Here is a 26,929-nt window from a genome sequence, read left to right as displayed (position 1 = left end):
ATTTAATTTAAGTTTAATAATAAAACAATTTATTTTTGGTTTAATATTATAATTTTTATAAAGATAATATTTAAGTATTCTGTTAGAATTTAATGATTATACTAATTATATTTTAGATTTTTTATATTTAAAATGAGATATTTATCATGTATTTGATTGTGTTTATCTGCAGTTAGTTACATGAATTCAGATATAGAATGAAATCGGATAGAGATAAAATCATTTAGGGATGAACGGGTTTAAGAATTTTTAAGAGTTTTAAGAGTTTTAAAGAGTTTTAGCTAAATGTTTTATAAGATAGTATAGATATATATATATATATATATATCATCAAATAACACATCTGCACTTTGCTCCATCATAATAATAATAAAAAAAGCCATCTTGTTTATATTAATTGTAAAATAAATACTCGTTGACAACATTTATCTCTCTACTATTAAAAATAAAATTGTTCATTTTTAATCAAAAACATATTATTAAAAGTGTATGATTTTTTTTCGTTATAAACATTTTATTTTTGTAATAGGTGATAATGAAATCAAATACACATAATAATAATGATAATAATGATAATAATAATAATAATAATGGATAGTATGATATTTGAGACTTGTAAAAAGGCCGGGTAATTAATGTCTAAAAGTAGCACCTACCAACCTATCATTTTGAATATATTTTGTATGGATCGTGTGGATTTAAAATTTTATAAAATATTGGAAACATGGAAAATATGCACCAGATTTTATATATACTAAAATTCAATTTCCATCTTTAATCTTACTTTTTTAGACTTTAAAACTTGGTATTTGATCTCTCAATTTTTTAATGCTTTTGGTCTATCTATCTAACTGTCTGTTAATTTTTTCTATTAAGTCAATTAAATAAGACATATTTTGATTATATTCTAAATTTCATATTAAAATTAAAGAAACATATTATTTATTTGGATATAAAAAGGGAGGATGAGGGGTGGTTCATCGTTTTTTTTTACAATTAAAAATATAGTATATTTCTTAATATAAGATTATAGTTTAATATCAATATTGGTTAAAAATTAAAAAGGTTAGGGGCTAAAATTAATGTCTGCTAAAAAGTTTATAGGAGACATGTGATCCTATTACATCCACGACTCATTGTATTATAAAATATTTAAATTAAATATTCCAAAACTATTTACCCACTATTAAATATTATTATTATTATTATTTTAAGTTTATAAATAATTATCGTATTACAGATTTTATTTTTATAATTAATTCATTAACATTTTTAACTACAGATACTAGAAATAGGTAACTTTATATATATGTGTATGTGTATATAAAGACAAAATCAATACAAGTGCTTCACTTTCTCAAATTATACTCATGTCGACACGTGGCACCAATAGTTGGCCGTCTCCTCCGTATCCACACCTTGAATCCCCCCTCCATATGAGCCGTCAACAATGGCAAGTACACTGCCTCCTCGGACCCTACCGCTCTAATCTCGAACCGCTTCACAATAGAAGCAACCACATAACTCATCTGAACATTCGCCATCCCCTTCCCAAGACAAACCCTCGGACCGGCATGAAAAACCGGATACTTGTACGCCGACACCTCCTTCAAAACTAACATCCTTCCCATCTCATCCGCTTCACCATCAAACCACCGGTTCGGTCTAAACTCCAACCGGTCCACCCCCCACAACTTCTCCATCCTTCCCATTCCATAAGGAAAATACGTCACCCTATCGCCGGCACTCACCGGCGTTCCATCGGGTAACATGTCGTCGTCGACGGCATGCTTTGAATCCCAAGAAACCGGTGGGTATAACCTCATGCTTTCACAAAGACATGCCTGCAAATATTTCATTTCTTTAAGGTTTTCACATTCGTCATCCTTAAATTGAAACGCTAGTTCGCTTACAAGCTTTTCTTCCACGTGGGTATGCCGGGAAAGCATGTAAAACAGCCATGTCATAGCCGCCGACGTTGTATCCCGTCCGGCCATGATGAAACTTATCACCATATCTCTGATCAGTTCTTCATTCACGCCACCCATTATCATTCTACTCAATAAATCTAATTCGTTTTCCTCGGAATTGATGATGATTTTCTTTCTTTCATCAACGATTTCAGTGATATATGCATGAATCTCCAGAACGGAATCTTTCAGAACTTTCTCCGACCCAATTCCCAGAAATTTCTTCAACTTCCACACGGCGGAGATGGGTGTCGCAGCCCGTTTTGCAACTATTGCGGCCGCCGTGTCGAATGCTTTCAAAATGGGTACTTGATGAGAGAAAGAATGTTGGTCTCCTAAACAACAAGGATCGAACCCTAATGAAAGTTTACAAACAATATCAAATCCAAGCCTTCTCAACACCTCCTGAAAGTCGACGGCCGTGTCGGAGGCGGCTAACGAATCCAACAACGGGAAAAGCTTGGTTTTCACGGCCTGGACAATGGTGGTTTTGACATGTTGCTTCAATGATCTGGAGGTGAACTGATGGCTTGCTAACTTGCGCTGAGTAAGCCAGAGGTCTCCATCGACGTTAAAAATGCCGGTTCCAAGAAAATCTTGGAGGACGTCGGTGAACGGCTTTCCTTTTGGAAAGTTGATGAAGTTGGTTTTAAGGATGTATTCAACGTTTTGGGGGTTGGCGGTGAGGATGGTTTTGGGAGGAGTAAGGCGGCGGATGAGGACGGTTTGTGAGGGCGATTGGGAGAGGAGATGGGTGTACCAAGAGAGGAGACGGTGGCGATTGTTGAAGAATGAAATGAAAGCATAAGTTGGGGGTGAATGATTGGATTGATGGTTATAAAAGAGGCAATAGGAGGTGATTGCCATAAGAAGAAAGGAGAGTATGAAGAGAAGAAAGAGATGTGTTTCCATTTTGGTATGGAACAAGAATGGGAGTGTATTATTACTCTTTTAATTAAAGCACCCACAATCACAAATGCATGGTGGTTCATCTCTCTCTCTCTCTCTATATATATATGTGTGTGTGGGTTGGTCCAAAATGGCATCAAGATTCCAAATCATCATGAGATGAATAAATAAATTAACGAAAAATTTATGGAGGTGAAATTGGGAGAATAAGAGAAAACCAAGAACCATGAATGATGGATCAAAAACAAAATATAGAGATGGAATTTGTAAGTTTTTTTTTTTTTTTAATATAATGTATCAAATTAATTATAATTAGCATGTAAAATCTTATATAATATATCAATCAACTTTTTCCGGTTGGTATGTGGTGGTATTGTTTTCGTACCAACTTCAAGTTACATTTATGAGCACTTCCTATTATGTTTATATATATAATTTGAGTTTTTAGGTAACACATGTGATATTTAAGGGTTTTTAGTGGTAAGTAATAAATTTGTAGACACTCAAATGTTCAAATAAAATAGTTAAAATTACAAAAGTTGATATTCAAAAAGTAAAAAATGTGGAAAGCTAATAAATAATTAAATTAGTTGGTGTTATTATCATGGTACACAACTTCAAATATCGTTTGTATACTTTGTATGGTACTACCAACTAACTTTAATAGTATCACTTAGGTTGATAACAATTTAATCGATGTTAGTTTACTTTGGTATCAAATTATCATCCCTAATTATAATTATGATTATAATTATAATTATATCAAAATGAATATTTGGTTTGGGTTTTCGTAATATTTAGCCTGACTTTCAGACTCAGTGTTAGAAAATTATTTTATTGTAAACAAAAAAATATCTTTTATATTAATAATATGTTTTAGTTTTTGAATTTATATTTATATTTATAAATATTATGTTTTTATAAGATATCGACATCTTAGTTTTATTATAAATTAAGTTGAGAAAACCGACGAAATCATGTGCACGTGAAATCAAGTAATCAACAGATGATGGCCCTTTCCTTTGACTTTTAAGCACGTGTTATTATAATGTAAGGATTACTTCTAGGCTTTAGCGACAGTTTCCGTTAAAAAAAAAAAAATCAAGTGAGAATCGAAAAAAAAAAAAGAGATGTTCATTTTATATATATATATATATACTAGGATGAGATGTATCAAGATGAAATACGCCAGATTAAAAACACCAATTTATAAATGAGTAAAAGATTAAAAGTGATCAAGAGTTCAGATTCTTTCTTATGTTTTTCATGTTAACTCTACTTATCATACGATCTTTCGTCATTCTCAAAATATGTAGATTGTTTGGTAAAAAAATCTTCATAAGAACATCTATAAAATATTATTAGAAAAATTATTATGGATTCCATGGAAGCAGATCTATACTTAAGTATTAAAATATACGGAAAAATATTATACATCTTTTTATAATTATAATTCTTGAACTTAATTCTTGAGATATACTTTAAATAATACATTTAAATACGTAAAAATTTACAAAAATCTGGAAAAAAGAACTTGTGAAAGATCTTGTATTTATAATATATAATCTATACTACTTTATAAAGCAGAAAGCCCCAAAATCTTAAAGTCTTAAGTTTTGTAATACCCAAAATACCCTTCCATGCCTCCACTCTTCCAAAATTCCTTTACACCCTCCCCTCCTCAAAATCCTCTTCCCCATGAGCACTCTTCCTCTTCCCCAAGAGCACTCTTCCTCTTCCCCATGCGCATGCTCTCCCTAAACCAGATTTCAAGAAAGCCCCAATGGAAATGGCAAAAATGTGTCTTCTGTTTTTGGTATTCCCCAGAAAATGAATTGAAGAAATCCAATTAAAAAAAACTACTTTATTTTCAAGATTTCTTGAAAACATAATCTGACCAAAACAAAGCTTTTCCCACAAAAAGCATATGAATATATGATATATATAATTACCAAGAAGTTTGTTTTGCCGATGTATTGATCACCCAACAAGCTGATCTTCAAAGCCACCAAATCGGAAACCTCTTTATCATGATCAGAGCCGCCGCAGGATGACGTCATTTCGCCGGAAGCCAATCCATCGCCGCTAGAGGCTGTCATTTCTACCGATGGAAACTGGTGGTACACGGTGGCAACATCCATCGCCGTCGTTGTCCTTTCCGGCCGACGAGGACGACGATGAGAAGTCGGAATCAAAGGGCCGGAACCGGAATGCAATAAATGACGGTAGCAGATAGATTTTCCGATCCAACAAGCAAGAATTTGGTGCCATAGAGATCGAGCACATCGCCGGAGAAGAGATACACGCCAGAKGATGGTTTTCTTGAGGTCTAATCCCCACATTTTTCTGGTAATCTGATTCATATTTGATGCTAATTTTCTGAAATCTTTTGAAATTTATTTCTAAAAGTAAACCTTTTTCAGGAAAGAGATGGAGATGGAGATGGAGATGGAGACAGAGAGAGGGACCTTTTTCAGACRGTGTGTTTTTATCTCTGGACATGGCTTTTTAGTGAAAAGCTTGGCCGCTCAAGTGCTCTTGTTTCAATGGTAGTTTGCGGTGGTGTTTTATTTCATAAAAGTCTTAAATACAACTTTAAATCCATAAGGTACTGTTTTTTTTACCCGTCTTGTTCCATGTAATCTGCATACCAAATGCACCCTTAATGAACTTTTTACATCCCGCCGCATTGCGCGGGTAGACAACTAGTAACTTAAAAAAGATCGCATAACATGTCCCAATCGACCTTCTGTTGAAGGAGTTTAGAGATTACATACAATGTTTGCCATTCTATAAACTCTAACACTACGAAACAATTTGTGCCCGTTAATCCACCTCTAAACATTCTGGAACATTCAGCACATATCTAGCCTCTCTTGAAGGAGGCATGTTGGAGCCTCACATCATGTAAACTTAAAGGTCGTTTATCAAATGCTTACTAGATAAACGTTTACAATGTTATCTAGCTTACTGGGTGAACATAATAAGGATTGAGAATCTTAACCAGTAAGAGACAAGGATCACGAGTCTTACCCGGTAAGTGAGGCTGGTTACTCTTACAGGTAATAACTTACCGGGTGATAGACACTACCAACAACCCATCAAACTATTTCTCCTCGATATGTCGTAACATTCTCTCCTCAAATGACCTATTGAAAAGTAATCTAATGGGTTCCAGATATTTTCACACTACAGAACAATTTAAATATTTCTAGTGACATTATATATTAAAATATCGTCACATTTTTTATAGATCTAGAAATATGGCAGGGAAAGCTTGATCTTTGAATTACATGTATATATAGCTTTAGCAGAGTATTTAAAATAACACGTAGGCTAATGTGTGTTTTTCAGACATCATGATATTTGAATCTATACCATTTGTATGTATAACCTATTAACCTTAACCTTAAGATGTCTTCCAAAGAATAAGGTGTGCTTGCTGAATTTATAGCAGATGAAAGCTTATCCAATCAGCACCAAAGTGGTACACTTCACAGCTTTATCCAACTGTCCTCATAATAAAAAGATCACAACGAAATACTTCAGAATTCTTATGTTGGAGTTGATTTTGAGTATTTAAGGATAAAGCTTTACCTCATAAGTATTTGATCTTCCCCAATTTGCTAAACCTTTTGCAAAGAGTTTGTACTCGTGGCACGTTTCATGAGCGATTTATAATCTTCACTTCTTGACCATTCGTCAATCTCACGGGCTCTTAGTACAGGAAGAGGGTGTGAAAGTTGTCTTGTTTGTGCGTTTCTGGATACATAAAGAGATCAGGTATGAATGCATGACTGTAAGTAACAACCCGTCTAACATGGATAGAAAATTAGATTCGTGAGCTCCTTATTTAAGCTAAAAGTTCACCAATAACTTCCACTATGGTTTTAACTTTTAAATTTGACTCAGAGGTTATTGGGCTAGCCTACTTTGTGCTAGAGATGCACAAAAAGCCCAGGCCCGGCTTAAACCCCGACCCAGAAAAGCTTGGGCCTAGTAAGCCCAAAGTCTGGTCTAGGCCATGCCTCAAAGCCCAATCAGACCGATAATTTGGGAGGCAGACCCGGCCCAATCTGAAAAACCCCGATTGGGCCCTTTTTCAACCCCAAAGCCCAGGCTGGGCCAGAAAAAGCCCAGGCCTTTTTTTTGCTCCCTCAAAACGGGCTTGGAAGGCCTGGGCCTTGTGCACCTCTGTTTGTGCTATGGGGCGTTTATACAATATAACTTCATACTCTAGTTACAAAGCTTTGATTTACCTTATATACCATCCTACTGGACTTGCGGATGCTTTGTCATAAGATCGGGCTTGCTCTAGGAAAGCATCCACGTTAAGTTGATCAGCCAACGATGGGCATCCTCCAGCCAGTTTCATTAGAACAGAAATGACCACCTCTTGTGGGACCATCAAACAAAAATTATACACAAGAAAAACACAAAGCACAACTTCAGAAGAAAAAAACTTGCATAATGTATACCTTGGGATCTTGAACAACAAGAAGAGCGGCACGATCACAGGTAAGCTCTGCAGCCCGGAGCCAACGAAATAGTTGTTCTTCTAATCTCTGGGCTATCATCCCACCAACCCCTGAACATAATATGACTTGACTGTAAACCAAAAGTTGCTAAAATCTTAGGGTATGTGTGTTGTCCATCAAAAAAAGATAACAATAGATGATGCACTCATGCAATGACTCCTCAAATTTCACAGCAAGACACGTGAGGTAAAAGAACTTGTTTATCCACGTTTGGGGTGACAACAGACTGGTACAGGACAAAACCCGAGTGGGACAAAAATGCACTTTTTCCTATATCGTCAAAATAGGTGGAACAAAAATCAGGTAAATTCTTAAACTACGCATATCCACCATCCAAAATTACCCGCCTACCTCACTCTGGCTCGTCAAGTCATGTCCAGTCTTGTCCGCATACCAAATGCACAGCTGACTTGCCAACAATCAGGATGCAATTATGATGCAATAGAACCCCAAACAATATGAATACATAACCTAGCGGTTCTCTTTGTCCTGTCTCAACATAGCTTAATCAAGGCGGCTGAATTGCCATATTTGACAAAAATTGTGAAGCAATCCAAAAGGTCAATAAAAAAATTCAATATGTGGTGGGAAAATGCATCACATTGAGTAAGACTCGACTGAAAACCAAACAATCAAAATCTAACAGTCCTCTTAATGTTATCTAATATAGTGCTTTGTAGCTATCATGTTCAACTAAAAGGTTATCGAAGAATAATAGGTACCTACCAGGTATTGTGTTGGCTCCGAGGGTAAGAAAATTTGCGACTGTCAGCCATACACCGTGATCGCATTTAAGGTGTCCTAGCTCATGAGCCAAAACAGCCTGTCCGTATATGTTAACATACTGTGTTATTAGCACTCAATCTAACTTTAAAACCATTAATGAGATATTGCTACCTTAGAGGCCGTTTACCGAACTCTTATCCAGGTAAGTGCGTACCGGCAAAATTCAACACTATTACTTACTTACAAGTAAGATTTTAGTCCACCAAAACGGTATCGTATGCAACAATTTACCCGGCAAGCACCAACCATGGTAAGATCCCTCGCCCTCACTTACCGGGTAAGACTCTCAGTCCTTGCCTTCACTCTTACTGGGTAAGATTCTTGATCCTTGTCATATTCATCCGATAAAGTAATGTGACTTGGTAAGCGCTTACCAGAGTAAGCGTTAGGTAAACTGCCCCTTAGTCCTCTATAAAACACTCTTTCCTCATTTTGACCGTGCCTAAATCTATGGTGAATTTAGAGCATCTCCAACAGATTCTCCAAGCTTGGTCCAAAATGGAGAATCCTTTAAATCTTCAAAAATTTTGAATTCCAACTCCAACAGCTTCTCCATTTTTTAGATTGCACCGTTAATTATAAAATTAAAATATTCCATACGTTTAATAAAATATTATTTCTCGCTTCTAAACATTTAATTTCAAGGTTTCTTATTAGTGGACTATACTTTTAAAAAAATTATTTCTCTCTCATGGTGATCATTTTTTGGGAGAGTTCCCCAAATTTGGAGAATTTCACACTCTCTCTCTCTCCTATATTCTTCATTTTCAAGAAAGTCTTGGAGAATATGTTGGAGCAAAAATTTGCCAAACTCCCCATTTTCTCCATTTTGGAGAATCTGTTAGAGATGCTCTTATTACACCGGTGAATATCAAGTAAACATTTGTGAAGAAAAAAAGAATGATGGAAGTTACCTGCAACTCCTTTCTTGAAAGAAGCTCTATAAGGCTTGTGTGAACAACAACAAACGGCTTTTTACCATTGATGGCTAGAGTATATGCATTAGGTGATGGACTTTGCCGCACATACAGATCAGGAGCTTCAATTTTCAGTGCTTCAGCTGATTGAACCATTAACTGATGAAGTTCTGAAAGCTGAAAGAAAAACCATGCTCAAGTTTACCTCCTACTCTAATAAGATAAAGTAAAACGTTATATTTGTCAACACACTTAACCTATCTAGCAATACCATTGAAGAATAAGGACATGCTACAAGTAAGACATTAGATGTAAAAGGCTACAGATAGAAAAAGAATGTTGCATATACATACTGAGGTCTCCAACTAGATACCTACTCAGAAGCACGATATGTTATTTGGAGAAAGTAATGCTCAGAATCATCAAGTGGAAACCATTAGTTGGTCCTTAACTAGCATACCACTTCAACAAAATAAAAAGACCGAATAACAGAGAGAACAACTGTATTCTAGTTCATAGACAAAGTAAAAATCCAGGGAAGGTGCTTTAAAGAGGCATACAGAGATGAATTTCAGAACTCCAATAAGTTTGTAGAAAGAACAACCAAGTATATAAAAAATACGTCTTTTAAAAGATATCTTATGATGGGGTAAATTTCACCTGATTTTCAGATACAAGAACGGAGGTCCCTATATTTTCAAGTACCAGGACCTGTTCTGCTATGCTCCCTGCAATTCAATGTGATACTGAGAATGCTACAAAGAAACATGACAGTTATTGATACATATATGAAAATCCAACCACCGCTGCCTATAGCACAAAGACATCACCTTATAACTTCAAAATCTTTAGACCATAACACAAGAAGTTGAGCTTAAATGGTTTTAGATAAAAAGAGCAAGTTTAAACTTAATGGTGTAATCATGAAGAACTAGAAGATCCTTAAAATACGCAAAAATGCGAGCCTATAATACCATATTCACCTCAATCTTTACAAGCAAGCCATATATCTCATCTGTTTCAAAGCTGTTTCTCACTAACGCAAGGTGACATTATGAGTTTATATGTCCTACTACACCTCAGATATGACTAAAAGATGGTAACCCAAGTGTGAGAAATTCGTCATCAACAAGCCATCTTACAACTTATCAACCATGATAGTTTCATTCTCTGCAAGTATGGAAGATGCAGTGTCTTGGAAATCTTTTAACCTACTTAGAATAACATGTGAGTATTCAGAAAACAATATTCGAAATATAGAGCGATATGAAGATTCCTAAAAAAGGCCTCAACACAGAAGAAATAATAAATACCAAATCCGGCCATTATCAATCATGTGACATTGAACAAACAGATAGAGAAAAGCCCAGACGAAATGAAAAAAGCCATATACCACTATATTTTACCTAATAAAGCTTTCCCAATTTCGTTCAGACCCGGAATTGCCCTCAAAAGCAGCGTATTCTGAAGCATGAATGGAAACGTTTTAATGAAGAGAGCTTTGTAGAATGATATTCGGTTCCCTTGTACAATTAGAGTCCAATAATTTTTTAAGATGGAATATACAACATACATGTGCTGTATGAATACTGTCACATATTCTAATACTCGGAACTCTGACAATTGGGGGAAATCACAAGCTTGACAAAAAATCGTCGAGAAGAGACAGTAAAATTCTAGAGCAAGAATACGCAATCGTGATAAAATCTATGAACAAAAAAAGGCCAATATTACAGCATGATTTTACCGAATTATGGATTGAATATCGCAAATACCTGCTTGTCGAGCGGATGTCTAAAATCATCGGCATCGAGATAACGAAAGGACAAGGAGGAGGAAGAAGGAGAAGCTGCTTTACAAACAGTAATCTGAATTCCTCCATCTCGATTCTTCTTCAGTGATCCAAACTTAGCATAAGACGACGGAAGAAAAGGCTTGTTCCCGGCGACATGAAACCCGAAACAAAGGGGTGAAGATTTAGCAGTCAAATTGGATGAGGGAACTGCCATCAAAGAGATGAAGAATCTGAAGTTGCTGATTAGGTTAATGACGATGGTTGATTGATGACTGTCTGGCTCCGATGAGTGGTGGTGTGTCTCCTCCACAGCCGTGAGACGGTGAGTGTTTTGCCGCCACTTGTTTTTCTCAATAAATATTTTCTGGAGTAAACTACAAATTTAGTCCCTGCGGCTTGTCTAAAATAACATTTTTAGTCCCTACAGATTTGAAATTGTAAGATGGTCTTCATGATTTGTAAAAATATTTTGATATGGTATCTAGGCTCTAAAGAGTGCTAAAAAATTCCATTGAATAAGGGCATTTTCATCTTTTGATTGATTTTTTTGTTTATTAACCAATCAAACTTGATTTTATGATTTATTTTTTATGGGTTTTGATTGGGTAAATGATAAATAAATCGATAAAAAGACAAAAATATCATTGTTAAAAAAATACTTTTTAACAACCGTTAGGAGCGGTCAAAATATCATTATTCAAAAAAGATGGTCACATAGCATTCAGACGGAATACTGGTCACATAGTGTTTAGACCGAATACTCTATGAAATTACGTTAATACTTTCGCACACCATACGATCTGTTATATAAATATGTAAATGTTTCTTTCTATTATGGATGGCAATAGTATGGCCGACCATCATGGATTAACGAAAATGTGCAAAAACTTTATTTGTCTCTGCCATTCTACAATGGTCCATATCGTTTGGTTTCTAGGGTTTTTGATTTGGTTCCTATGATTTGTCCAAAATAACTCTTTCATACCTACACTTTTGAAACTTTGAGATAACTATCGTGGTTTGCAAAAAAGAACTTCAAATGTTTAAAATAAAAAAACAACCCCCCCCCCCCAACTCTACAATTTTCCATCAATTTTTTCGACCACCCCTTTTTTTTCATTTCCATTACCTCCATCACAACCACCATGGAACCAAAAGAACATGATAAAAACAAGAAAATAGACAAAAGCACAAGAAAAAGTGTCCGAAAATGGTGGTTGTCATCTTCTCGAGTTGGGTCTTCAATGTTAGTGTGGTCGTCGTATTTATCTACTTGAGTCGAGAAAGAAGAACAGTAGTGATGATTGTAAATTAAAAAAGACGATGGTGGTTGTGGAGGAGAATGGCAGTCCCTGTGTTTGGGTGGGAGTTGGTTTCATCGACGGGAATGCAAAATATGGGCATCATCTGTTGACCCAGCCCCTTGTTTGAAAAAAAAAAAAATTCAACTATCTTGAGAATATTCCTCTTGACAAATAAATTATACATAATAAAATATGTATTACAAAGACTAAGACAAAGAAGGAAGAGTTTGCGAGACTCTGCTTGAAAACTAAAACAATAAGTTGCTTAAATTGAACTCTTTTAATTCTAATAAATCAGGATGAATTGACCATAATGCAACATATATGCAATAATTTTTTGAGTAGAGCATAATATAATAATCTTTTTTTTATTTTGTAATAAAAGATGAGACAAAGAGGTAGATTGACCAATTTGCCTCTAATTAACAGATTGGGAGTTAACATAGTTAGCGCAACAAATCCGACTCGTAAGAAAAGCAAACCACCAAAACACTGAGTATACTTATTTTAAAATAGACACGGTGTCCAAATTTGGTGTCAGACATAGAGACCAACAGTGTAATCGAGGTTATAAACTAGCGGCAAGGCTAACCCTCAAGCCATAAGAGCCATGATGTTTTTCAATGCGTGACTTAAGGCAACAAATCTTTATATCACATACAATATTAAAAATGTGGGAGTTACAATTTTCTTGAAATTTTTAAGAGGTACAGTACACATTATCCCATATATACAAACTTTAAAGGTGCACGCAACCTCACACGATCTCCCACTTTTTAAAAATCAAATAATTTTTAACTTATAACTTATATGTTATGCTTTTATAATTAGTTATTTAATCTACATTATGTCCCTTGTTTTTTTTCCCCATTTTACATCTACATCATATTAGCATAAATAATCGTATATAAACTAAAATATGTTAAAATACAATTTTTTTTAATAAATTGTACCATTATGATCGTTTTGTCAATATATTCAAAATGAGTCCAGTATTTAATATTTTTGGATTTAATCATACTATTAAATAACATGAATACGTACAAATTAATTTGTTCTACACTATTTAGGTTTTTATTTTTTATTTTACACATTTAACATATTAAAAATACACAATCATAGATTAACTAAAATACATTAAAAACGCGTCTCTTTTTTTGTTACAAATTATACTATTGTAATCACTTCGTCAATGTTTTCAGAATAAATTTATCATTGAATATTTTTTAATTTAGTATCATAAATACGTATGAATCTATACTATATTATGCGTATATCGTAAACAGTTATATATATCTATATATATGATAAAATACCTTTTTTCGGACATAACTTGACAAATCTAAAGGATGTACGAATTATGTCTTCATAGGTACAAGTCATCATAAACATCGTTAATTTTGATTTTCAAGTTTTTAGACTAACAAAGGTTGGTATTGGTCTAAGGGTATGATTGAGACATATGGTTCAGGGGTTACCAAACCATCCCAATATATCTCAATTCGGCTTCACAATCTCACCAGCCGATGGAGGTGGGCGATGGTGACGAAAGGTGTAGGTCGGTGATGGTGGCGAGTAGAGTCCGGAGAAGGAGGGTGGTTTCTCATCAAGAGGAGGATGGTTTCTATGTGACGTTAAAATACGGAGATGAAGACGTGGAGAGATGAAGTGATATTACATATATATATATATATATATATTATAATAAATAAAAATAAAATGATTAGATTGTCCTTCTAATTAACTTACTTAATAGATTATTTTAACGATGTTAGGGTAGAAGAACCAAAGACGTGTGAAATTGTAAACCATAAGGATATTTTTCATAATATTTTTCATAATTAATATTTTGATTTAAAGATGCATAGTGTGATTTTGTCTAAACTACAAAGACCAATCATATAATTTACTCTTATATTAATAAAACATTTAATATATTTAATAAAACGTTATTTTTCTTTTCTCAGAATTTTACTCCAATAGCTAATTGATTATAATACAATTAAATATTATTTTCTATTTCTTTTATAAAGTTTTAAGATTTTTATAATCTCTATATGCTAAAAATACATTTCCCTCCATTTTAACATATATATGATTAGGGATGCTAAAAAACCTGCTCAATCCAATCCAAGCAAACGCAAAATAATTCAACTCGAATAAACTTGATGTATAATTGAGTTGTAAAATTTTCAAACCGTAGATATTGAGTTACTATTATTTGAACCCAACACAACCCGAAGATATAATTTTATTTCTTGGATTTAATATGATTGTTGAATTTCTATTAATATATATACTAGACAATTACATTATGACGTACGCTCTTTATATACATATTTTTTTAATTTATTCGTATTTCTATATAACTCATTCGTATATACGTTCAGTAACTGTGAACATATGTATGTAAATTAAGAAAATTAACTGAATGTGATATACATAAGAAATATGGATAAGTTGTATCAAATGAATGATGATAAAAAAGAAATTATGAGTTAAAAAATAACATATTTAAAATTATAAGAATATTTTAATGTATCAAAGTATCAATCCATATGATTTGGATTGTATTGTATTAAAATTTTTCAAACCATAAACATAATTAAATTATTTAAATGTCTTTGACACGATCACTCGTATATGTGATAGGTCATGCTATGATAATCTCATGAGAATACACGTGTCACTTTAGATATATACTTAGCTTGGAGACGAGGATAAGTCAGAATCGCACTCCAGCGCGTGCCAACTACCTCAACTCAACTCAAGTATAAGTGGTTCATCCACTGGGAAACCGCTTTTGCTAAGCCCATCGACGTACTTTTTTTAGCCCAGCGGCGACGACGTGTTAACTAGCCCTAAACCCACCGGAAAACGGAGAATTCAGCCGGGCGATATGGATATGCAAAGTGATTTCGATCGGCTTCTCTTCTTCGAGCATGCTCGCCGGAGTGCCGAAGTCACTTTTGCCAAAAACCCTCTTGATACGGAGGTTAGGGTTTCAGACACTCCGATTCCGGTTTATGAACTCTATAATACACACATGATTTTTCAATTTGGTGTTTATTGTTAATTTATCGTTTCATTGATTTGCACAGAACCTGACTAGATGGGGAGGGGCGTTGCTTGAATTGTCGACTTTCCAGAGTGTTCAGGAATCAAAAACCATGATTAAAGGTGACCTAATTTTCAAATTTGATGTTGATCTGTTGCTATCAAACTAAAACACCTCAAGAGTGTTGTAGGGCGTTTGATAATTTGCTAAGGTTTTTATGATTTGATCATGTAGATGCTATATCAAAACTGGATGAAGCATTGTCGATTGACCCAAAGAGACATGATACCTTGTGGTGTATGGGCAATGCACAAACTTCTTATGCTTTTCTGACTCCTGATAAAGGCGAAGCTAAGGGTTATTTTGATTCAGCTTATACTTATTTTCAGCAGGCTGTTGATGAGGTATTCCTGTTTGGAAATTGGTATCTTGACTGGCCAGTTATTGCATATACCCGTGTTATTGCTTTAGTCTTTGCTTATAATATGTTAATCGTCATTTCCTGTGATGATTTTAAACCGTTAGCCGTTAGGGCACAGGTACCACGAATATAAGTATGCTTTCTTTCACAATGTCGGATGTGTAATAGAATGAATGTCAATTACAGGATCCAGGGAATGAACTTTACCGCAAATCATTGGAAGTGGCTATCAAGGTTCAATCCTGTTATTATGTCCATTCTATATTGTAGGTTAAATTTCACATATCTACTTCAGTGATCAGTCTGCAAGCATGAAAATCATCAGTATGTTACATCATACATGAAGGAATATTTGTTGCAAACTTGTGTATATATCCAATTATTTTTATGACAGTTATTTCCTGTTAAATTTTTTATGTTAAAAAGATCCCTCTTAGGTAAAGAGTTCAATGAGAAATAGCTGTTCGACTTTTATAATTTAATAAATTTGGCTGCTTCCAACACATTTTTTATCCTGAATGGTCGCATGGATGTAATCTCCTCTTCCGTCAAGCCGTGCTTGCTTTGTGGAACTAGTTGTTTGGGATGTCATCCGTCTTTTTCTTTTTGGTGCAAAAGGGCTGAGATGATTCTGAAGAGCTATAATGTCGTATCTTTAGAGTTTATGTTAACTCTTAATAGTCATGGCACCACATATTACGGATATAACACCGAATATGTGGGGCCCTTGTGCATTTAAGCAGTAGCTATGGTAAGATAATGATCATCATGTTTCTGTGATGGTTTGCCTATGCATTGTAATAATAAAAGTGATTTACACATAGAAAAGGTTGGAAAATTACTGAAAAAATGACCTCAATTTTGTTATGGATGACACATAACCTAGGGAGAGCTCATTTTGCACCTGTAATAAATGATATTAAGTAGGTGCATATCTTTTCGTCTGCCGGTAACATATTCTGCAATTTTGCTATTTTATTTTACTGCTGTAAGTGGAAGCCTCGCTGATACATTTTGACTGTGGTTCCTATTGTCTTTTATGATGCTGTCTTTGGAAAGTCTCCTAGAAAGAAAATTCCTGACATTTCTTTTCATTGTTACAACCTGCCTTGTTGTCAACTGCCACTTGTGATCCATGCTTGAGCCACTTAATCAGAGAAAAATATTGTGTGGCATTGTGTAATAGTGAACACAAGGTGCAAACTTTGTTGAATAAGTTAAAGTAAAAAAAAGGAAGAACTTTATGCAATTGTCATTAGGCAGCATGGTCCTCCACAAGAGTATTATTGTCCTCCAATTGTCCCTCAATAATAAGTCTCATCCCTGAAGTATTATTCTTAAATAAAAATATGTTTGTCAATCAAGTAGTTCTCGACCATTGTAAAAACTCTCTTAGTTTGAACGGTACTTTCTGTTTGATGCTGATATACGAGATCATTCTGCTGATTTACTATTTAAATAATTTAATTAGTTGCTTCCCATGTTGCAAAGGATATAATTAGTTACACTTGTCATTAATTATACTAGTGGTGCCACAATGTATGTTTTCCATTTTAGATTATATTAACCGTGTTTCAACTTTCGAACATGTGGGAGGACAATGTATTTGTTTGTTTTGAACGGAGGGATCATTATTTATCATATAGCTAAACCAATCAAGATATGCTAGTAAAGGAAAGGAAGTAGAAGAAAGGACCACCGACAAAGAGTCTTGTATAACTCTTGGTTTGGATAGTGAAAGATGCGAACCATATCAAAAAATTAGGTTGCCTTCATGCTTTGTTGCAGGTGCTTAGTGCTTGTATCTGTTCTTAGTTTTCATCAACAAGAGCCCTCTTTTGACCACTGTAGATCTTTCTTCAAACTGTTAATCGATTTTCCAACCCCGATAGGAGGCTGACCAGTTAAGATTTTTTAGCAGCCATCCATATCTCTATCAACTTGTTAGATCTCTCAACTCCTACCCAAAGAATGAACTCAAAACGCGTCTTCAATCAAGGAATAAATATCTAGTATTTGCTTGGAGATATTATTCGATGATTTATGTTCTTTCGTTCTATTTCATGCTTGTAGGTGTGCTATCACACTTACTGTGTCTCATTAGGAATTTTCATATTCTGGAGTTTTCATTTTAGAATATCATTGTTGTAGTGTTGTATTGTGATACCTGCATCTGAAAAGAGCAAACACTTTCTTGTTATGATCAAGAAACTCCTAGCAGATGCCAATAGCATGTTTACCTCATTTTTTTATATCAGTTTGTAAGTTCGATGTAAATTTTTAAGAAAGCTACTCTTTGCTTGTCAAAACTACATCTATGCAGTTTGCATCTATTTGTTTGTTATTTCCTGAAACCAGTGCCATGTGTGTTCTAGGTAGCATATGATAGTTCATTTGGAATTGCTCTTTGGTCATATTGACAAGGGGAATAAACTATCAAAAATTTTCAAGTAGGGGTACGATCTGCTTTTTTAACTTAATTATTGTGCGTAAGAAATTATGTTCGGCACTTTACAAATTGTTGGGAAGCTTCATGGGTTGGTGTTTTCCTACTTATTCCAGGACTTGTAACAGGTATTGTTTGATACTCATGTTATGCTCATTCCATATAGTAGGGTACCCTTTTTGAGCTGTTTCTTAGAAAATGAAATCATAGTTGAGCATTAACGACCCTTTTTTGCGTTTAACAATCTCAGATTAACAATGGAGTTGTGTAATTTTTTAGCTGTTAATTATAGTTTTCCTATGTCTGTACAAATAAATGCGGTTGTTTGAACAAATCCCCAACAAAGTAGTGGGCAGATCCCATAAATTTAATCTCGCACACAGAACACACAAAGATGCACTTTTACACTGGACAGCAGCCCTGTAAGGAGGAAGTGCTGCCCATCCTTTTAATTTTATATTACATCCATCTTAGTTTCTGAAACGATGACTGATTGCTATAATTGCAGGCTCCTGAATTACACTCAGAGCTCCATAAACAGGGCCTGAGTCAACAAGCCATGGGACCAGGGTCCGGAGGAGGTCCTTCAACTTCTTCAAGTGTCAGGGTATAAAGGATCTCTTTAAAGAACATATTCTTACCTTTGTTGCTATTGGCTGTGATACAATGGTTTTCATTAAGTTTTCATGAATATATTTGTGGGACAACCGAGGTTATAAAAACTAGGTTTCGTAGGCTGAAATAGGGTGAGGTAGGCTGGTGGTTGAAGCTTCCCCCATCCATGTATGGAATCGCAGTTTCATCCATGTGAGAAATGTGGTTTTCTACCTTTAGGGTGCATTTGGTATGTGGACATGACTGGATGAAACTGGATTGACGAGAGTGAGGTAGATGGTGAAAGAACTGTGAATGGTTTTAAGATTATAATTTGACATGGGTAGTTTAGCAATTTACCTATCACGTCCGATCTCCCCTTTTGTTCCACCTACAAATGTCCCACTCAGTATTTCCATTGTGGAGCCAAACGTGGGACAACCGGTTTTTAAACAGTCTTGTCCTGCGTACCAAATGTACCACATCAACATAATAGTTGGAAATTGTCGTTTGAAAGTATCTAATTGGGAATGTTGGCTGCAGGGTCCAAAGGCGCAAAAAAGCAGCGATCTGAAGTATGATATATTTGGATGGGTTATTCTTGCTGTTACTATCGTGGCGTGGGTTGGATTCGCAAAGGCAAATGTACCTTCACCACCTCCACGATAAGCCTGTGTTGGTGGGTTTAGAGGAGTGAAAATGATACTTGCAGTGGCAAGAGTAGCTAGGAGAAGTTGGATGTTATTAGATACTGATCTACACCAACCAACACATGAAGATTGATGGAAGAATATACAGCATGTAGTTTCTTTTTGTGAATTTGATTTGAGAAATTGCTTTTGATTATGGCAAATAGAATGGCTTTTCCATTCAGACTCCATTGTTTTGAAGCTAAATTATGTACAATCAATTGAAGTAGAAGTCAACCCTAGTGGGGTGTGGTCATTTAACTATATAATTTTATGTTTTTACTTGGAATTTAATTAAAATCTCGGAAAATTAATTAAAATAGACGTTTTAAATTCATCTTTTAACCCTTTCTCTGTCACTATTCGATTCATAGGGATCAAAAGGTGTTAGGATGGGTATAAATAGAACATACATTTGGGTAAATAATTTAGAAATATTGTATGTTATTGATAATGACATTAAAAAAGGGAATCAACATCATGTCGTATCCAATAGGAATCCCAAACTTTCCTCCCCATATTCAAATTTCTGATCAAACCATTTATAATAAAGATGCTTAGGATATGTTTTTATTTTATTTTATTGCATCCTTTAGATACATCCAAGAACTTATTAACAAAAAAAAAAGACGAATGATAGGAATAAAGGTGTTTGCATTACAGTTTGAACATTTCTTTGAACTGCAAACCACACAGTATATGCCTCAAACTGCACCCTGAATTAAGGTGGTGCAATATGAACAACAGTTTATTCTTGACACATTTTAATCCAATGATCAAATAATAATAACTTCAAAAACATGACCATAGTCCATACAATTAAAAGTTTCAATATGTAATTTCAAAATAGTCTAGAAAGCAATATCATACATTTTACAAGAAGTCTCAATATCATATATGATTGAATGTCTATATAATATATGTTTAATCATACATAATAAAGCTTGTATAATATATACATAACCAAAACTTGTCGTATTCTTATGAAATGTAATAATTTTTTTGTTTGAATTTGTAATAGTTTGGGTGAAAATATGTGAGGTTTATTTGATAGATTCTCCCGCAAGCTTCACCCTCAAAATTCAAATCACCCGCTTTCTCTCTCTATTCAATCCACTCCTTATAAAACCATCTTCACACTGCCTCCTCCTTCATATCCAATCCAATCCAATCCAAACCCTAATCATCCACCATGCCTTCCATCCCTGAAGACCCTCTTCTTGCTCCAAACCCTGATAGATTCTGTATGTTCCCAATTCACTACCCTCAGATTTGGGAAATGTACAAAAAGGCCGAAGCTTCCTTTTGGACGGCGGAGGAGGTCGATTTATCTCAAGATCAACGTCACTGGGACTCTTTAACCGACGACGAAAGGCACTTCATCACTCATGTTCTCGCCTTCTTCGCCGCTTCCGATGGAATCGTATTGGAAAACCTGGCCGGACGATTCATGAAAGAGGTGCAAGTTGCAGAGGCTCGTGCTTTCTATGGATTTCAAATCGCAATCGAGAACATTCACTCCGAGATGTATAGTTTGCTTCTCGAAACTTACATTAAAGACTCCAACGAGAAGAGCAGGCTATTTCGAGCAGTGGAAACGATTCCTTGTGTGGAGAAGAAAGCGAATTGGGCGCTCAGATGGATTGATGGATCGGAATCGTTTGCGGAACGTGTAATTGCCTTCGCTTGCGTCGAAGGGATTTTCTTTTCTGGAAGCTTCTGCGCTATTTTTTGGTTGAAGAAACGTGGTTTGATGCCTGGATTGACTTTCTCCAACGAATTGATTTCACGAGACGAAGGATTACACTGCGATTTCGCGTGTTTGCTTTACGATTTACTCAAGACCAAGGTGAGTGAGGAACGAGTTAAGGAAATCGTCTCTGACTCGGTGGTGATTGAGAGAGAGTTCGTCTGCGACGCGTTGCCGTGCGCTCTCGTGGGGATGAATGGCGATCTCATGAGTCAATACATCGAATTCGTTGCTGATAGGCTTTTGGTTTCATTGGGATGTGGAAAGTTATACAACGCCCAGAATCCATTCGATTGGATGGAGCTGATTTCGTTACAGGGGAAGACGAATTTCTTCGAGAAGAGGGTGGGGGAGTATCAGAAAGCTTCTGTGATGTCGAATTTGAATGGAAAAGGAGATGCTCATGTTTTCAAGATGGATGAAGATTTCTAGTTTCGTTTTCTAGGGTTCTTCATATGTAGATCTATCCACTTTCGGATATTTATCTTTTAGGGTTAGTTAAAATTATTACGATTCTCTGTTTGTGTTCGTTGAAAATTTGTTTCTTCTTCAACAAATGATATAAAAGCTTTAATTTTTTCTCTGTATTTTCAAATGGGTGTTCGTGTGAGAGTTAAAAAGAGCCAGAAATTGTGCAAGTACGTGATTAAAAAAGGTGGGTTCTTTTTTCTCTTTTCAAGATGAAATAAGAACCGGTCATGGGCCTATCAAAATCTTGATGAGTGCGTCAGAACGGCGTCGTTCTGTCTTTCTAAGTCATCCAATACTTTGAGGCGTGTGAAAAGGGGGTGTAGAATCTAAAATACCATCATCAGGATTCAGGATGCTATCAAGAGAGGAGTTGCTACATCTATTCGATCGATTCTCTGCTCTCATCTCTCAGCCTGGTATCAATTTCTAAACCCTAAAAGATTATCATTAGTTTTTTTGGCTAACAAATTTGGTTTCGATTTGTGATTTGTTCGAGTCTTTTCAGATGTCAAGAAACGTATTGCAGATGCTGTCAACGATAATCAGGTAGCTTTCTTGTTTATTCTGGATTTTTAGCTTCTTTTTTAGAGCTTTCTTGCTGGATTTAACTCCAAATTTCCAAGAAACCCATTGGTGGTTGTTCCACTAGATTTCCCCAAATATTTGTGATTAGTATTGTCAACTGAAAGATGATTCTGATAACTTCTGAGGTTTTGATACTTGTGTTTTATTTTTTGAAGCCACAATCTATATCATTACAGAAGTTATAATAAGATATGGAGTACAGCCTTTTAACACTGACTAATTATCATAAAACCACAAAATCTGAGATTTTGGTGCTTCGAGTTTACATAATGGTTAGTCCATCCTTAATGGACTTGATTGCTTTGCTTTCCTTTTTATATGTGGGCTTCTGATTTCTTACACTTCTGGTAGTGCAATTATATTACACATTATACGAGGTTTCTGGCTGTCTAATATGTTTTCTAACTGGTTTTCTGATGATCTTCTCTATGCAATGAGATCTTACTACACCAGGGGAATTGGTATTCAATCAAATCAGATAACCACATCCACATGAAAGTACCATCAGCAGCCATTCGGACATTCTCTAATGTGTTGCATATAATTATTCAAGATAGATGATGTATAATCTTTTTGTTCGAGCTCTCTCATAATGCTGCAACTATATAAGTATGAATCTTGGTATATCTGTAAGCATAAACTGACATGCAAACTTCATGCAAGTGGAATAAGCTTAAAGTCTACAACTTTTTACAGGCCCACTTGATAAGTGTTATTTTTTTTAATTAACCTGGATATCCAACCCGCTATGCGAGCTGACTAATCCCAGAGAGACCACATGCTCTGTAGTTATCCCGGAGTCGCCGCATTTGAACCTCCGTGGCCACAAGGGGATTTTTATTCATTCTTGGATTTGAACCTGGGACCTCTTGGTACTTTTGACCTTTGGAGCCAAGCTCAAACCAATCAGGCACCACCCTTGTGGTTGATAAGTGTCATTTTTATGGTAACCATGTGTGTGTCTGGGTTAGCTTGCCAGCACCTCGACTAATCCCATGGGTCCCTGAAGCCAATAGCCAGAGTAATCCCCCTTGGACCTGAGGAGATTCGGATTGGCAACCTTTGGGGAGGATCCCCAAGGCCTAGCCTTTATTTGCGTGTTGAGCTGGTGAAACAAGTCTCAACTAAATGATGTTTATCTTGAAATGCGGGTCTTGAAATTGTTAATGGTGCAATAGACATGTTTCTTGTGTTAAACATTGAATATCTGCCAACAAATACAGGAAGCTGTAGCTGTGACTACCACAATCCAGGAGGAAATACTTAAAGAGATGGGAGTTGGTAAGACATGTTTCTTTGATAGATTGTATAAGGTGACAGACATTTCCTTCTCTACATTTAAACTGTCTGAAAACCTATGAAAATGGTACATATATGTGGATCTTAATTGAGCTTTGACCATCTTGATTTGTCATGCTTTAAAAATGTAAGGTTCCAACTGGACATGTGATTGTGAGATTACATAGACCTTGGTTTTACTCTTTTTCACAGCATTCTTCAGTTTCTATTCAGATATAACATTACATCCACTCTGCATCACTATTTTATAGTTGGACACTTTCACGAAGATCTTGGTGTGTGTGTGTTACAGTGTTTGTATGCTTCTATATGTATATACATACGTTTTAGTGTTTCTACAGTAAAGTTATTGTGCTCCATCACTTGCTAACTTGGAATGTCAACATGGTGATTCTCTTATTCTTGGTTGTGCTTTAAATTGTTCTTTCCAGCATGTTGACATTGTGGATGTGATGAATGAAATTCTTCCCATGTCATTTCAGATCCAGCATATGGCCTTGCTTGCTTGGGGAAAATAAACATGGACTATGAAAATGATCAAGATTTGATGGTTTGCTTTTACAGCTTCGTAGCAAAGTAATCTCTCTCTCTCTCTCTCTCTCTCTCTCTCTCTATATATATATATATATATGTATGTGTGTGTGTGTATCACCTGCTTTTTTTTAGCATTTTATATATGTTTTGAGTTTGGATGACATGGTATTTCAGATTTTTCATCCCTAGTTGCTGAATTCTACACTCTTTTCCGTAACACCATTGAGTTAATAAACACTGTTAGAAACCACAAGGGTTGGATATCCAGGTTAATAAAAAAAAATGCTGTTAGACTTTGATTTTATATTCAAGTTAAGGGACTTGTTTTGTAAATACCCTTGGTATAAGTCGTTTAGTTTACTTGTTTTGTAATAGCTTTTGATCATATTTGTAAGTACTGTATCTTGAATTCTCTCTCAATATATCAATATACTTTGATGGCTACGTTTTGTTCTTAGATTTCTTATACAATCTTTGTTGTCATACTTGAATTTGGGATTAACAATCATGGTCAGAAGTTCTCTTGAAACGAAGGAAAATTCTTTAATCTAGACCCGAGAAGTTTACTACAAGTCATCGACTTCTCTTGTTGGATATAAACAAATCTTGCTACACCCCTTTTGGTTTGAATTACTAATAAATAAGATTAAGCCTATCCAATCGCAGTATCTTGGAACGTGTCTGTGTGTGTTTCTGAATCTGAACCCTCGTTTGTTTTTGTTTTTGGCCTGAAATGGTGGAAAAAAGATGTGAAATTTGTTGTATCTTGGATATGGGTAAATGGTTAATGGTTTAGTTGATGGAAATAACAGGGAAGAGATGGCATGTGAAGAAGCCGAGCTTGGGCCAGATGAATATTGTGAGAGATTGGAAATGCAACACAAGTTACAACAACAGGTAAAAGTAACTTCAAACTTTGCTGCTGCTTTTTTTTTTTATGTTTTTTTTTGGTTGTTTGCTTCCATTTGAATTTGGGTTTTAAATGCAGCAACTGGAGATGTTGAAAGAGATGCGTAATTATGGTGTCGATGATCAGTCTGCTATCTTAGACATGGTTACTTTCTTTCCATTCTTCCATCCTCAATTCTTCTCGGAATGAATCAATCTTGTTTGATTAGTTTCACGTATCTTAATTTCTCTTCGAGAATGCATTTGATTTTCCGCGTTTGTGTTATATTGGTTGCAGCTGCGACAGCAGATGGAGAAAGAAGATTTTGAAAGCGAATCGTCATTGTTGGCGGTGGACCGAATCCAAGACATTGTTCAAAATAGAGTGTAGTAGAGGGTTGTGGTTGTGAAGAGACCTTAATGGAAATATTATTATGTAAAAACCCTTTTCTTTGGAATTAAACAAGTATCAAAATGTTTGGATGTTGATTCTTTTTTAATTATTGGAATGGGATTGATGCTGATTATGTTTCTTATTTTTATTTGTCCTCCTAATCACATGTGAATGCCCGTGTAATGGCTTCAAGTTTTAGGATTTTAGAAGAAAGAATGCACAACAAGTCGAGATGGCCGAGTTGGTCTAAGGCGCCAGATTAAGGTTCTGGTCCGAAAGGGCGTGGGTTCAAATCCCACTCTCGACAAAGCATATTTTCTACTTTTTCAGAATGGCAATTTATGTTTTTTGTCCCTGTAGTTTGTTAAAAGTTGCAAATCTCGTCCCTATGGTTTCGAAATTGAGGTTTTCATCACAGTTTTGAAATGGACGAGTCCAGGACTTCTTCAGACCTGCGTGCATCTCTTCTCTTCTACTGTTAGTGTTATGTACATGTTCAATTAATTTAGTTTTAGGTTTATGAACATTTTCATGTTGAATTTGATTTGATTTGATTAAGGTTATATATATATATATATATATATATATATATATAAGGTATTGCTTATGAGGAAGTAAATTTGAAGATAATATATTCGTAATGATATATTTAGTAAATTTTGGAAGGCTATATATAACTTTATATTCAGATACTTTCTTTTAAGATGTAAATATATACAAAATTCAAATTGTAATACGTTCATAACTATATTCGTATTCAACCCATGCATGCATATATTCTTATTCTTTTAATTTGGCTCATAATAACATTTCTTTTTTTCCTTTCAAATTACTTTTTATTATTATATTGTTGTTAAAAAAATAAAGTTGGATCCTTTATTCTTGAAAGAAAAGCAAACAAATCCCAAAATTAATTGAAGCATAGAAACTCATAATTATTTGTAAGAAAATAACAAAATTAATTAATTGGTTCATTATTAATTATGGACGTGTTGTTTGAACAATTTTTCCTTAAAAACATTAAATGCATGAATTTAAAACCGAAACAATTAATACGTAATGATACAAACCAATACTTGTCTAGAATTTGGATGAAGTCATGTAACGAATACAAATATAATTATTTATAATTGTTAGATAAACACAAACGTTTTGCAATCCCTATCTACCTCTTTCACATTCTAATTTGACATATATATATATATATATATATGCCTGAAAATGAAATTGTAACAACCCCCTCCCCCCTCTCTACCTCTTTTCTTTTCTTAAAAACTACTATTAAATTATTTTATATATATATATTCTCCTTAAATTATTATTCAATATAATGAGATAAGGTATAAAGTAATATATTTGGCACTAGTTGTTGTTTTAATAGCGTGTTATATACGACTTTTAACACTATTAGCATTTCATAGATCATCACGTCACTCTTGCTGATAGGGTTATTCTATCTCCACCCCCTCCTATACTCTTCCCCTTACATTTTCTATACCCCTCCTATATCAAATATTAGAATATACAAAATTCAGTTTATTTTATTTTTCAATTTTAACCCTTTGATATTTTCAATTTTAA

General features: G+C 34.8%; 5 protein-coding genes and 1 non-coding gene across 6 annotated transcripts; 4 read left to right on the top strand and 2 right to left on the bottom strand.

The window, feature by feature from the left end:
* Nucleotides 1–1,349: 1,349 nt before the first annotated feature.
* On the bottom strand, nucleotides 1,350–2,837 carry LOC112513077 (cytochrome P450 94B3-like). Its single transcript, XM_025119201.1, has one exon. The coding sequence runs from the start codon at nucleotides 2,835–2,837 to the stop codon at nucleotides 1,350–1,352; it is 1,488 nt and encodes a 495-aa protein (XP_024974969.1).
* A 3,269-nt stretch (nucleotides 2,838–6,106) lies between these two features.
* LOC112513076 (protease HtpX homolog) lies at nucleotides 6,107–12,062 on the bottom strand. The gene is made up of 10 exons (XM_025119200.1): nucleotides 12,045–12,062; nucleotides 10,896–11,279; nucleotides 10,527–10,584; nucleotides 9,781–9,848; nucleotides 9,118–9,297; nucleotides 8,144–8,240; nucleotides 7,358–7,467; nucleotides 7,139–7,272; nucleotides 6,477–6,641; nucleotides 6,107–6,389 (listed from the first exon to the last, which is right to left on the bottom strand). The coding sequence occupies exons 1-9, from the start codon at nucleotides 12,060–12,062 to the stop codon at nucleotides 6,506–6,508; spliced, it is 1,185 nt and encodes a 394-aa protein (XP_024974968.1). The 3' UTR covers nucleotides 6,107–6,389; nucleotides 6,477–6,505.
* A 2,944-nt stretch (nucleotides 12,063–15,006) lies between these two features.
* LOC112513455 (mitochondrial import receptor subunit TOM20-like) lies at nucleotides 15,007–19,691 on the top strand. Its single transcript, XM_025119731.1, has 6 exons — nucleotides 15,007–15,214; nucleotides 15,321–15,399; nucleotides 15,512–15,681; nucleotides 15,885–15,932; nucleotides 18,653–18,751; nucleotides 19,282–19,691. Exons 1-6 carry the CDS (start codon nucleotides 15,119–15,121, stop codon nucleotides 19,405–19,407), a joined length of 618 nt encoding a protein of 205 aa, XP_024975499.1. The 5' UTR covers nucleotides 15,007–15,118; the 3' UTR covers nucleotides 19,408–19,691.
* An 875-nt stretch (nucleotides 19,692–20,566) lies between these two features.
* On the top strand, nucleotides 20,567–21,764 carry LOC112512443 (ribonucleoside-diphosphate reductase small chain). The gene has a single exon (XM_025118407.1). It carries the CDS (start codon nucleotides 20,620–20,622, stop codon nucleotides 21,607–21,609), a length of 990 nt encoding a protein of 329 aa, XP_024974175.1. The 5' UTR covers nucleotides 20,567–20,619; the 3' UTR covers nucleotides 21,610–21,764.
* A 57-nt stretch (nucleotides 21,765–21,821) lies between these two features.
* Nucleotides 21,822–25,443, top strand: LOC112513144. The gene is made up of 7 exons (XM_025119305.1): nucleotides 21,822–22,064; nucleotides 22,154–22,194; nucleotides 23,457–23,514; nucleotides 24,015–24,108; nucleotides 24,879–24,963; nucleotides 25,055–25,120; nucleotides 25,253–25,443. Exons 1-7 carry the CDS (start codon nucleotides 22,001–22,003, stop codon nucleotides 25,343–25,345), a joined length of 501 nt encoding a protein of 166 aa, XP_024975073.1. The 5' UTR covers nucleotides 21,822–22,000; the 3' UTR covers nucleotides 25,346–25,443.
* A 131-nt stretch (nucleotides 25,444–25,574) lies between these two features.
* Nucleotides 25,575–25,655, top strand: TRNAL-AAG. The gene has a single exon. It is a non-coding gene; the product is annotated as a tRNA-Leu (tRNA).
* The last annotated feature ends 1,274 nt before the right edge of the window (nucleotides 25,656–26,929 follow it).

The sequence above is a fragment of the Cynara cardunculus genome (genome assembly GCF_001531365.2).
Source record: "Cynara cardunculus var. scolymus isolate 2C chromosome LG 5, CcrdV1, whole genome shotgun sequence".
In the NCBI taxonomy this organism is placed as follows: Eukaryota; Viridiplantae; Streptophyta; class Magnoliopsida; order Asterales; family Asteraceae; genus Cynara; species Cynara cardunculus.
This window is presented reverse-complemented; position numbering and strand designations above follow the sequence as displayed.